Below are 12,578 nucleotides of genomic sequence, written 5' to 3' on the forward strand. Positions count from 1 at the left end.
GCATCCAATACCATTGGGTTCACTGATGATTTGATGGTTTTTGTGGAAGGCTCATTGAGTCCTTTAGTAAAGTTAGTTACGATATAAGCTAATCAAGAAATTGTCTTTCCCTTCACTGCATAGTTAGGTATACTGTTGTTGTCATTGCTAAGGTGTGATAATATTCTTCTTTTTTGAAAAAGGAGAAAAGACCATATACACACATAGACAACCAGAGACACACTCTTGGTGGCTTTATAATGGAATTCCAGGTAGTTGTCTTTGTTTTAAAAAAAAAGTGAGAGGCAAGCAACAACAAAGTGAGTCTAATCATAACACCTTATCTCTGATCATGTCTCTGAGTGGAGTCCAGTCACTTGTCTGAGATTCAGTATTATCAATCTTTCTAGTAACTTTAGCTAGTTTTGTTGGTTTAGCTCAAAAACAATACTAACTAGACCAAATCAAATAATTTGTAACCTTGAGATCATTAGGATGGGTCCATTTTCTGAGATCCAGTCAGTTAAGATGTGGTCAGTATTATGTTCACAAAAGTCTGAGTCTGATCGTGTATATGGAGGTCACTGTGAAACTGAGATATGTAGCAAGGTCTTTGTGTCCGTATCATTCTCATTATTTATCCAGATTCATTGTAAATATCTCCCAAGTGTTTGAGTGATTGGTCTTTAATTTCAAGTAGCATTTACATATTGGGTATCGAAGATTCCTTCCTGATGATCTCTGTGCCTTATCCCTGAACAAGCTCAATGTGGGTTTATTTGACCATCACAGTACCTTTGAGATTGTCTGGTAAACCAAGGCACATGAACATCTTAATGATTAAGGAAAAAGAGGGAATGAGGAGTTGGAATCTGGAGATAGACAACTAAAAGCACTAAAGAACCTTGAACTTGAGTTGATTAGATAGCCTATAAATAAGAAAAAATATTTCAAATTCTTCATTTTTAAAAAAAAAAAAAGAACAGGAGCATTCTTTTCACCAGGAAAAGTTCTTAAACCAATACAAATCCATTATTCACTTTTACACATTGGAAAATTTTATCGTGTTAAGAAATCAGAGTCTGGTCTACCCATAGGGAGTGAGAACATATATAACTGGGGATGTTTAGGCTGTAAGTATGTTGTTGTGTACCCTCAAGTCAGAACTGACCCATAGCTGACCCTCTAGTGGTTTTTCAGAGGCAGATAATGACACAGGAGGAGATTGTCCATCCTTCTCCTGCAGAGTCCAAATTTTTATACGTGTTCCTACATACTTGTGTGTAATATGGTAAGACATATTGACATTTAAAGAACTTTGAACCTCTTGGAGTATCCCTAACCATACTCTAATTTCTTTTATGTTGTACATTTACAAATCTAGTTAAAATGGACCACACCTTCATTAAATTGTCAGAGCCAAGCACACACCAACATAGCAGATCAGGATGCAAAAAGCATTATGAATAATAGGAGTCATTTACTCTAAAAACCTCAGAATCAGGACAAAACCATTGTGGGGGCGGGGGAGAGAGAGAGAAGGAGTATCAGATTTGATAGCCTCTTAAAAAAATGATCTCAATGAATCCAGCCCTGGCATGTGACAGACAAGCTTCGTAGTGATGTGGAGTTGGCCACCACATTTGACATGTTGGCCCACTGTTACTTTGGTCTTTGCATGTAACTCTGTTCTCACTTCCTTCTTCATTCCAACATCATGTGACCTAACCCAGCATCTTCGTCCTCATTTCGTACAAAAGCGCCTTGCACTTAGTGGACGCTGAATAAATGTTTGCCAGCTCATTAACATTCCCTGAACTGCACCGCTGTGTTTCTTGCATCTTTTCTATCCTTTTTCCGTCTAACATCAGGGATAATTAGGCAGTCGGACCACCTGATGCAAAAGAACAATGCAGGTGTGATGTCTTGGACTCCCAGTATGCAAACAGAAAAACATTAAGCAAAGCAGATTGCCAAGCGTGAGATAAATCACCAGTGTAGATGTGGATAGGCAAGCGCCCCAAACCTCTGTCCGTCTGCATTGGCTCCCCCTTCGTGAATGCTGTGTTTGATGGAGACGATGCCCACTGAGCCTGCTTGCTGTCCGTGCATTCTTCTGCCTTTCAGGGCTGGCAGGAGCCCTAGCACTCAGCATTTGTATCCTCAACTCCTCCTGACCCAGAGACTAAAGAAGTTCCACCTTCTTAATCTGTTCCTTCCATTTTCCCCTTGTCAATTCTTCACAAAATTATTAGCCCCCTCACAGAATGCATGCAAAAAAGTCATGAAATGCATGAGCATAAAATGGCATTAGTATATCTGCAATAAACTACCTATTAAAATCCAAAGGAAGACACCTACTCTGTGTATTATATCTAGATTGTGGGGCTAGAAAAAGTATGTAGTGCAGCCATGAGGAATATTCACAACCATTTGGGACAGAAGCAGACTAATACATCTGCTAAGACCCCTATGTCTGTCTCTGACAGATTTGGGAGAAGTCTATACTTTGCAACAGACATCTTAATGTGCATAAGGGGTTAATAAGCTTGAACAGACACTGAATCCCAACCTGAACTGATTGAACACTGTTCAAAGTGGGCCTTGGAAAAAGTTCTGAATTGAAAAGAAGCCGCATGTGCACGGAATGCAGTGTGATACATCAGTTCTCTGAAGCAACATGTTGTAAAATTTTACTGCTTTCTTGTTGTGTTTTATATCTTGTTCTCTCCAGGCTTCGTGGACTCGACCAGAGAAGCAAGAGGTATAGCTTACCTGACCAATAGCCAGTCTTTAGTTTTGAAAACATTATGGTTTAACTCACCATTTCAGTTGAATAACCAGACATGCTAAACTAATTAGTCATTTAGTTAGATTCAAGAGTAGGTCAATAGTGGTAGACGTTACTTTAGCAATAGTGTCATTTTAGGATGAGCAAGCAAGCTGTGTTGGAGTGGATGAACAAATCCATAATATTCCTAAAACTGGATCTTATTCTGTCACTGGTACTGGTAAAATCATATCCAGGTAATTGTACTTATAAAAATAAATTTCCCCAATTCCCAGGCCAGGCATTTGGAAATGATGACTTTTTTTTTAAACTCTCACCTGGTTGATGTGGCTTTGGGTCATAAAGTCACAGTTAGTGATCTAAAAATACACTCAGCCCTTTTCTTTCCAGCTCAACTCACCTTGTTGCTCGCTTGTTTAATAATGATTGGTCTTGATAAATTATCATACCACATTTCATCTCACAAGCAATGCCAAAGACATCGCTCGCTGGTTTTCTCAAATTGCTAAATCTCTTTTACCCTTGTAGAGCGTTAAGTTTATGAGAATAGAAGGATTGGGCACAAATGATTTTATGGTTTTCAAAGTCAGGAAAGCTTTTGAAATTTCTCTTTTTGTTTCAGTTTGGGTAATGTGGGTCTTAGTCCGGACATGACAAATTTTAATCTTGGATTTTAATTGCTACCATCCCATCAGTGTCCTGCTTTCAATCTCAACTGTCATTTCCCCCTGAGGAGTGTGATTCAGTGTCAGAGGCGTAAATAAAAGCTGATATACTTTATCTGAGAATCAAGGATCAAATCTGTAAACACTGTTTTTAAAATGTAGCTCTTGTCTCTTTTCCAGTTGGAATTTTGGTACACTGTAATAATATATGGAGATCCTATAGACTTAGTGTTTTAAATAGGAAACTCTATCCTCTTAGTCTTTCAGGATGGGTTCTTATTCAGAGCACTTAACTCACGTGTTCAAGCCATGGATATAAATATTTAATGCTGTTCAATACTTAAAAGTTGACAGCACATCCCACAGCACTGAAATGCACTTGGACAAGTAAGCACACCTCCACTGTCAAATTTAGTTCATTACCATTTCTCTTTGTATCATGCCTTCCTTGATGTCATAGGGACTCCAGTTAAGTGCACGTCCTTTCTGAAGTGCTTCCTTCGGGTGGCACACAAATCGCTTAGTGCTGTCACGGGCTTCAAGCGTTACTGCCTAGAAGTCATAGACCCATTTGGGTTTGGACAAAGGAGAGAGGAAGGATTAATTCTCAGCTCCTCCTAAGCAGCTATGGATCTCACATTCCTTGGCCTTGGACACATTAGGGAATGTTCAGAGAATTATTGTAAGTGGAAGTAGTAGGGTTTTTTCCCCAGGAAAATGAACTCCCTACTAGCCATCTAGTGAGTATCTCACACTGGACTTCAATGACTTTCAAGCAAACAACGCCCCCTGGAGTTCAGAAGTTCCTCTCTTTGCTCTTTGTTTCTACAAAGACGAAGACCCTGGTCCAGATAAGTTCCAAAAGGAGGCTTAGATTATGGCCAGTTACATTCTATAAATCCTCCAAACCTTCATACATTTTCCTGCAAGAAGAAAGATACAATCCTTTACATGAGAAGAATAATTATAACCTTCTTTCACACATTTTCTGAAAGATGAGGTTTTACCATAATCTTTTCATTCTGGTCCAGCGCACACAGTGTCAGAGAGAAGTATTTCAGAGGGAAATGTTCCAGTTGCATTGGAGACATCCGCATCCCCTCAGAGGGAGACTCGAGGGCATCTGACAGATCATGCCATTGTCAGTCCTTCCATGATGCGCTCCAAAATAAGAATTCTCTATAGAAAGTTGTCTAAGGGTCTGCTGGCACCATTAAATGAAAGGCATTTCTGTGTAGAGGAAATTTAGTAAAAGAAGAGATGAGATAGAAAAAGAAAGAAAAGAATCGATAGCAAGCAATGCAACCATTTCTGGGCCTTTCCAGAACCACTTTCTAGACTGGTCTGATTTAAGATAACTATCCCCTACTTCGTTGTTGTTTCTTCAGATCCTGCTCTTAGCTACATAACTTTCTTTGCCTCTTTTGCTGCAATACCTTTTCCTTGCAAAAATGTTCTCTTGGTGAACTGAAGATTCTGATTGGTTTTTCCTGATTACACACAGCAGCCCCATCTGTGTCACGAAGAGTCGTAGTACTGGTTGATCCTGCTGTTGCATTGAAGCCCTATTCTCACGGAGAAAGTCAGAAAGATCAAGAGGGAACTTGGGTCTACTCTACCTTCATTCTGCAATGTTTTAGGCAGCAAGGAGTGGCAAGCAGCTGAGGTCAGCTCGTTAGAGGTGTCTTCAGGGATGGCTTCACACCCTGGATGACCATAGTAGACCAATGGGTAAAGATTGTATGGGATGTGAAAGTCATCACCGAAAGCTATCTGTCAACATAGCTCCACCAACCTACAAGAAAAGAGGTCTCAAAATCTAGGGTCTTCAACACAATCGCTGTCTTGAGGCTTTCTGATGAAGTACTTCATGTCTGTCTTTTATCCCCTCTGTTACCTTATTGTGAGATGCCTCTTCTCTAGAGGTCTCATGAGAGCAAGAGTCCCAGGCATGGCGGTGTCTGTCTCAGAGAGGAAAGGCCCTCACAGTCATGGTCTCATGGTCTTATTTGGCGTTTTCGGCTTTTTTATGAGTAGGTGTGGCTCCCCTTTCAGATAAGAAATGTGATGGGCTTTAAGTGACTGAGTCTGACCCATAATGACAGTAAGAAAGGATATCTAGTAATGGATTTGATGCGACTACTACCAAAAAAAGTCAATGGTGCCTTGCTTGGAGCTCCCAGACCGCCTGCTGTATGGCATTGAATTTCTTGGTTTGACCCTTCCAACTAGTTAAGAGAACCAGAAGCCATGTATTTATTTATTTTTGTCCCATAAGGGTTCAACTTCATGAGGTGTGAGAGATACTATATCCAGAACACCTTCCTGCATACCTCTACAGAACATCATACACTGGAAGTAAGAAGAGGGCCCAGCCCACAAGGAGCAGCACTCCAGATTACCACTTGTCTTGGATCTGAATTTAGGCCATAATCCCAGACTCTTCCTAGGTCAATAGACCTTTTACTTAAATTGTCAAGGGAGGAAATCTGTGGAAACAGCCCACGTGTTCCTTGCCCAGGGATCTTACTCTTAATATCTTTTTCACCAATCACTGTCATTCCAGAGTCTTGGGAAGTCATTTGTAGGAACAAGGGCTGAATAATGGTGTTGACTCTGGCTGGTGTCAAGGATCCCAAATCTGTGTGGAACTCTTTGTATTGCTGTTCTTGAGGGAAAGACCATTTTATTCTTATCCCCAGATCAACAGTGAATTGTCTGGTGTTTTTGAGAGGAATCATTTTACTTTCAAGTATGCCAGCAGTAGAGGCATCTACATAAATAGGAATTTCTTACGTAATGTTTCGCATTTGATAGCATTCACATTTTCCATTACCTGTGCATGCACCATGGCTCTGGCAGGTGGGCAGACTGTTGGAAAGAAGGGATGAAGAGTACAGGTTCACCGAACTTCACCAGGGAAGTCTACTGCTGACCTGCTGCCCCGAGCTGCATTGCTACACACACTTGAGAGAGTGTGTGAGTGGGGCTTCAGCTTCCATACTCAATACCCAGACAGAGTCATCAATATGGCAAGACAGAGTGGTCCTGGGGACTTTGGGTCTCCTCACCCCAGCTCAACCTGACACATAGTCTAGACCGTTTGGCAGACACAAAGTAGAGTCCCCATGTTGGATGCACCCAAGTTCGCATGGCACACCTCAGAACTGCCCCAGTCAAGTGGTACCTAGTCAGCATTAGGTGTTGGCACAGAGAGAGAGAGGATGTGAAATGTGAGACTGGTCACAATCAGCCCCGCCCTGCCCTGAGCCGCTGCCGCCTGTCACTGTGCTCCGGCCCTGACGTGTCCCCTTCCCTCCCGGCAGACCTTGGACGGGCACATGGTGGTGCGCAGCCATGCCCGCGTGTCCTCCCTGACCCTGAAGAGCATCCAGTACACAGACGCAGGAGAGTATATCTGCACCGCCAGCAACACCATCGGCCAGGACTCCCAGTCCATGTACCTCGAAGTGCAATGTGAGAAGTCACTGGGGGCAGCCAGGAGAGGAAGGTGGGGTGGGAGGCCAGTGCATGATCTGAATGAGAGGAGGACATCGCTCAGACCCTGCACCCCATGAGCTCTGGCCACATCCCCTGAACGTCCTCTAGCTCGTGTCCTCAAGCCCACACTCACACCTGCCTTCACGTACTCGCAAGCCCACCTGGCCTTGCAGCTTGTGTGCTTCAGAAAAGAATAATGATTCTCCCCTCCATCTGTTGTTGTTTTGTGTACAATCAAGTTGGAACCAATTCTGAGCTGACCCTCCAGAGGGTTTTCAGATGCAAGAAATCATGGGAGGATCTTTCTCTCACAGAGCAGCTGGTGGATTTGAACCTAGTACTCTGGATTGGCAGCCTAATTCCTTACCATGAAACTACTAGAGTTCCCTCCTCTTCTGTCTGCTTTGGGACACACACACCACCTTCCCAGTGCAGAGATAGTTTATGGGAGCCTCCATGTGTGTGTGGGTCACCCTGAGAGTCATCTTCCCTCACTGCAGATGCCCCCAAGCTGCAGGGCCCTGTGGCTGTGTACACCTGGGAGGGGAACCAGGTGAACATCACCTGCGAGGTGTTTGCCTATCCCAGCGCCACAATCTCATGGTTCCGAGATGGTCAGCTGCTGCCGAGCTCTAACTACAGCAATATCAAGATCTACAACACGCCTTCCGCCAGCTATCTGGAGGTAAGCGTGAGGGCGGGCAGGCAGAGAGAATGCAGTGGGACAGTGGATGGGCTCAAACAGAACCTTTGCCCCCTCTTGACCCAGTACACGCTGGGGACCCACCAGTGGAACAAGAAACTGAACCTCATCTTAGGTCACCTTTCATTTTTGCTCTGATTCTCTACTTTGGACTAGGTCCATGGGCCCCTTTTCTGTTTTGCTGTCCTGTGTAAGGCGATGAAACTCCAGTTGTGTTGTTGTGTGCCATCAACTTGGAAACTACCTATTGCTGACCCTCCAATGGGTTTTCAGAGACATGAGTTTTCGCATGGGAAGAGATTGTTCATCCTTCTCCGGCAGAGCAGCTGGTGGATTCGAACCGCTTGCGTTTGGGATTGCAATGCAACTTCTTAGCACTAGGCCACCAGAGCTCCCCAGGTTGAAGTACAGAGTGCATGTATTAAATGTAATTCAGTCCATGGGTAGCACTAAAGGTTAACTAGTTACTAAATAAAAGATTGGAGGTTGGGACCCAACCTAGTGTCACGAGAGTGGCCCTTCTAAAAATGAGCTAATTTTGGAAAACCAGCCTTTGAGAACCGTGTACCTCACAATGGGGCAACTGGTTGTTCTTACTGCTTTAAACCCATACACAAGGTTCTGATTCTTGGGCCATCTCGTGGGACATATGTCTCCTTCTTCCTAAAGGTGACCCCAGACTCTGAGAATGATTTTGGAAACTACAACTGCACTGCCGTGAACCGGATAGGACAGGAGTCCTTGGAATTCATCCTTGTTCAAGCAGGTGAGCACCCCTAAAAGTGACTGCCTTACTACCTCTCTCTCACCAGCCCATCACACATGCTGTGGTGAGGCCAGCACTGTGGGAAGCCTTTAGGGGTCCACCAGAGGGCTTGTTGAAAGAGAATCTCAGGGGACAGGATTCTCCAGAGTGAGCAGGGATGAGGAAAACATGCTTAGCAGTTGGATGTGTTGGTACTGGAGGACAAATAGGACTCAGCTGGGTCTCCGTATGTGTCCTTCCCACAGACACCCCATCCTCACCATCCATCGACCAGGTGGAGCCGTACTCTAGCACAGCCCAGGTGCAGTTTGATGAGCCGGAGGCCACAGGTGGGGTGCCCATCCTCAAATACAAGGCAGAGTGGAGAGCGATGGGCGAGGAAGCGTGGCATTCCAAGTGGTATGATGCCAAAGAAGGTAAGTTGGGAACAGGCAGCCTGCCTCTCTTGTCAGTGTAGGGACACATCCATCCTCAGCGTTCACCAGATTCTAGCTGTCTGTCAGGAGGGTGGCACTCACCACTGTCACCTACTGAAGGAAGCCTGGTGTCACCACTGGAAATAACCCTTCATCCCTCCAGACTTAGGCTGCGGTCACATCTGCATGTAGAATTAGGCTTCTGTCCCCTAATGCTTCAAAATGTAATCTCTTGTCCCTGCCAGAGCCAGCCGGAGGCAGCCACACAGAGAAGTCCCATTTGGGTACTGAGCATGGCCAGATGCCTTCAATTCACCTCCTCCTCTGCATATTGCATAACCCATTCTCCATCCGCACCCTGCAGCAGAGCGTAAATCTGCTCTTAAGTGAACCTGATGACAGATTTCCAAATCCAAGGTTAAGGGGGAGAAAAACAAACTTGAATTAGTCTCATTTGAAGGTTGTTAGCCAGACTACCTTTCCCCAGGAATTATATTCATTTACCTCCCCCTTTGGAGTTTTATATCCCTGAGTGATGATGCACATGGTGCATGTGTTTGGCTGTTAAATGAAAAGTTGGATGTTCCACCCAGAGGTTCCTAGAAAGAAAGGCCTGGTGACCTACTTCTGAAAACCGAGCCTTTGAATGCCCCACGGAGCACAGCGCTGCTCTGACACATGTTGCCAGGAGTTGAAACTGACTCAACATCACCTGCTTTGGGGGTTGTTTCACTAGTATAATTCAGTGAGTTTCTGTAGAATTGTTTAAGCTTTGTCTGATAGGTGGAATAGGAATCATGTTAGGACATCAGTGTCACAGCCATTCAGAGCTATCATCCAGCCCAGTTTTACTGAGCTCCTCCAGAAAGTTCTACCAGTCCTTCAACTTCTGGGCACAGAGGGGCTAGAGAGTAGGAGGTCAGAGATAGAAGACAAACAGCTCGCTCACCTTCCTAACTGAAATCTTGTTCCAACTTAACAAAGGCAAGGCGATTCCATGTTCCAGCCTGTCCACTAGGCTTTCCACCCCTTTGTGACCTTCCCCCATGTTCCCACCACAGCCAACCTGGAAGGCATCGTCACCATCATGGGTCTGAAGCCGGAGACCACATATGCCGTGCGGTTGGCAGCCCTCAACGGCAAGGGGCTGGGTGAGATCAGTGCAGCCTCCGAGTTCAAGACGCAGCCAGTCCGTAAGTACAGCCGGTGTCCCCGTGTCCCCACGCCCACCCTCTCCTCCTGGGGTGGTGGAGGTCCTAGGCTGACTCAAACTCACAGCTCACAGGACAGCTTTTTTTATTTCAGATCCCCTGCTCGTGGCGGCCGCACATCCTAGCTCTCTGGCTCTCAATGGCCGCTGATGCCAAATCCCTTTGTCCTCTGTCTCTCTGTGGGGTTGGTGACACTGTCATTGTAGCTGGTCCAGTCTGTTAGAGTAACGGCCATGGAGGAAAGCCAGTGTGACATGTTATGAAAAGAAATGGGGAGAGACCAGCAGCGTGTTGTGGAGGGATTTGGGAAATGCACTTTTCGACACAGTCACAAAGGCCCTAGACACCCCATGACTTGAAGAAAGTGAGTGAGGACAGTAGCAGGCATATAATTAGTTGTGGGATTTTTTGATACAGCAGATTTATTAATTCTGGGAAAACAGAGACTGCTGTAGCATCGGTGAGCAGGAGCAGAAACAACAGTGGGAAAGACAGCATGGCTGTGGCTTTGACTTCTCTTCACCACACCAGGAGCACAGGGGTGTCTCCCTTCCACACAGCCCCGAAGGCAGTCACTTCTTCCTGATTCCATTCAGAGCTGCCTCTGTCTCCTCCTTCATTCCCTCCTTCCTTCAGTGTGGCCTGCCGTGCTGTGCTCTTCCCTTGCAAACAGCCAGGATGTAGTCACATCCCTGGGAGGCACCAAGGTCCCTCCAGCTAAAGGCCATCACTCATTGGCTGGTCACAGTTTCCTGGACTCTCCAACTCCTGGAATTACAACACACCCAGGGGAATCCTTTGCTTCCCTCTCTTTGGAGTCAGGGCCCTGTGTAAAGTGACCCATACCTCGTCCTAGAAGGAAGAAGCCTGCCTCAGCTTCATTCTACAGGATTTGCTTCTTTCTGGATTTGCAATAATTTGATAATTTTGAGTTTCCAGCTCCAAGTGCTCTGCAGCGTCTGTTCATTTCTTTTACGCCTTATTTTTTTCTCTTGGGTCTGTCTCTTGTCTTTTTCTTTTCGTCTGTGTTCCATCCATGGGAAATGCAGATAGCCCTCCACGTAAGTGCCTCTTCTACCTCATTGCCTGTTCCCATAGTGTTAACATCCGCTAGTCCTAGTTCTTAATTTAGTTCCGGTCCCTTCTCTGCCCCCTAGCGGCTGAAGTAGATAATGCTGTCCGGGGCCTAACCACACTGACCTTAGTGTAGTTTTGCTCTTGTTAATGTCTGTAGGTGACTCCGAGAGCCTAACACTCTTCCTCTTTTAGAGCATGCACCTCCTGTGTCTTTTTTGAAATTGCATTTTATTCATGACTTTTTGTGTGTGACAATGATCCTCGTTGCAAAGAGGCTATTGGCCAAGCCAAGCATGGTGGGAATCTGCAGACAGGCCCTGAGTAGCCAGCTCTAGACCCATTAACCAGGGTTCCAGAGAAGTGTACCACAGCCTCAACTAAAAGTCCCTTCAAAAGAAAAAAGATTACAAGGATTTTCCGCGGTTGCTTTTTTAGGAGATAAAATAATGGAGCCCATTGCTCCTTCCATTTCTTCCTGTCAGGTCTGTAGACGGTGGTCAGTTCACGGACTCATTTAAGAGCCCCACGCAGCCCCTGCAGTCATGAAGGGCTGGCCTGACCTGTCATAGAGACATCTTGAAGGCAGCTGTGGAGGAGATAAGCCCTCGCTTCCAGCCAGCTCCTTTCTTTTGCCCCACTTACTTGTTATCTGCATTTCCATGTTTGGCAAAGGCTGGGCAGCTGCCCTAGTCACATTATTGCAGGGCTTGAAAAAAACTGAGAAGTTCCCACCAAAAGAACCCCCCATGGTGTGGGCTGGAAACAGGGGCCACAGGTGAGCAGCCAACTTCTGTTTCAGGGAGCAGCTCTGTGGTCCTCCCTCCTCTGTCTGCAGAGATGACCCCAAGTTCATTTTCACTGAAGCTTGGCTCTTTCCTCCCAGACTGAGCGCAGAGAATAGTGGAGGAACGTGTTATACAGAGAAACTCCAAAGAAAAGGTATTCAGGAAGCTGCACACTCTTTAATAAAAATGCTCCTAGTTCCTGAAAGGCACCCAGGGAAGATTATCTCTTTAAAATTTATTCAGGAATATTGCAGCCGCAGCAAAATCCAAGCAGCTAAGTGGAGGCGTTGGGAGGTTTTGAGCAAGTGCTAAATCCACTGTCTCAGCAGAGTTGGTTCCTGAGAGAACTGGCTTCGGAAGGAACCCTCAGAGAGGGTATGGGGTTGTCATGCAGGAGTGAGGGCTGTCTGCTCAGGGCTGGCAGTCTGTCCTCTGTGCCTCTCCTGGTTTTTGTCAGTAACTGACCAGGCCTAGCTGCAAAAAGGCAAAGGCCAGATGAGGCCTCTGAAGTTTGAATGCTAAATTAGACTATCTGGGTCTCAGGCTCCAAAACTATACTGCTTTTCTACTCATTCCCAGCCCAGCTCTTATAAAAGGTAAGGGGTTTTGTAGCAGATGCTATGTTTTAAAAGCCAACGCTTAATATTTTTTAATTTAAAAAAAAGAGGACCTCTACTCCCTTGT

The 12,578-nt window shown here is 45.4% G+C and overlaps 1 protein-coding gene across 3 annotated transcripts in view; it reads left to right on the top strand.

Annotated features, from left to right (window-relative positions):
* NCAM1 (neural cell adhesion molecule 1) overlaps positions 1–12,578 on the top strand; it is a 431,096-nt gene that overhangs the window by 380,338 nt on the left and 38,180 nt on the right. For 2 of the 3 annotated variants that reach the window (XM_006890785.1, XM_006890784.1), the window contains exons 9-14: positions 2,714–2,743; positions 6,762–6,912; positions 7,437–7,621; positions 8,309–8,405; positions 8,651–8,821; positions 9,883–10,014. In XM_006890785.1, coding sequence (XP_006890847.1) covers positions 2,714–2,743; positions 6,762–6,912; positions 7,437–7,621; positions 8,309–8,405; positions 8,651–8,821; positions 9,883–10,014 — 766 coding nt within the window. The remainder of the gene's footprint in view (positions 1–2,713; positions 2,744–6,761; positions 6,913–7,436; positions 7,622–8,308; positions 8,406–8,650; positions 8,822–9,882; positions 10,015–12,578) is intronic. The other variant, XM_006890786.1, reaches the window with a different exon arrangement.

The sequence above is a fragment of the Elephantulus edwardii genome, unplaced genomic scaffold (genome assembly GCF_000299155.1).
Source record: "Elephantulus edwardii isolate Elephantulus edwardi_28Jun2011 unplaced genomic scaffold, EleEdw1.0 scaffold00093, whole genome shotgun sequence".
Classification (NCBI taxonomy): Eukaryota; Metazoa; Chordata; class Mammalia; order Macroscelidea; family Macroscelididae; genus Elephantulus; species Elephantulus edwardii.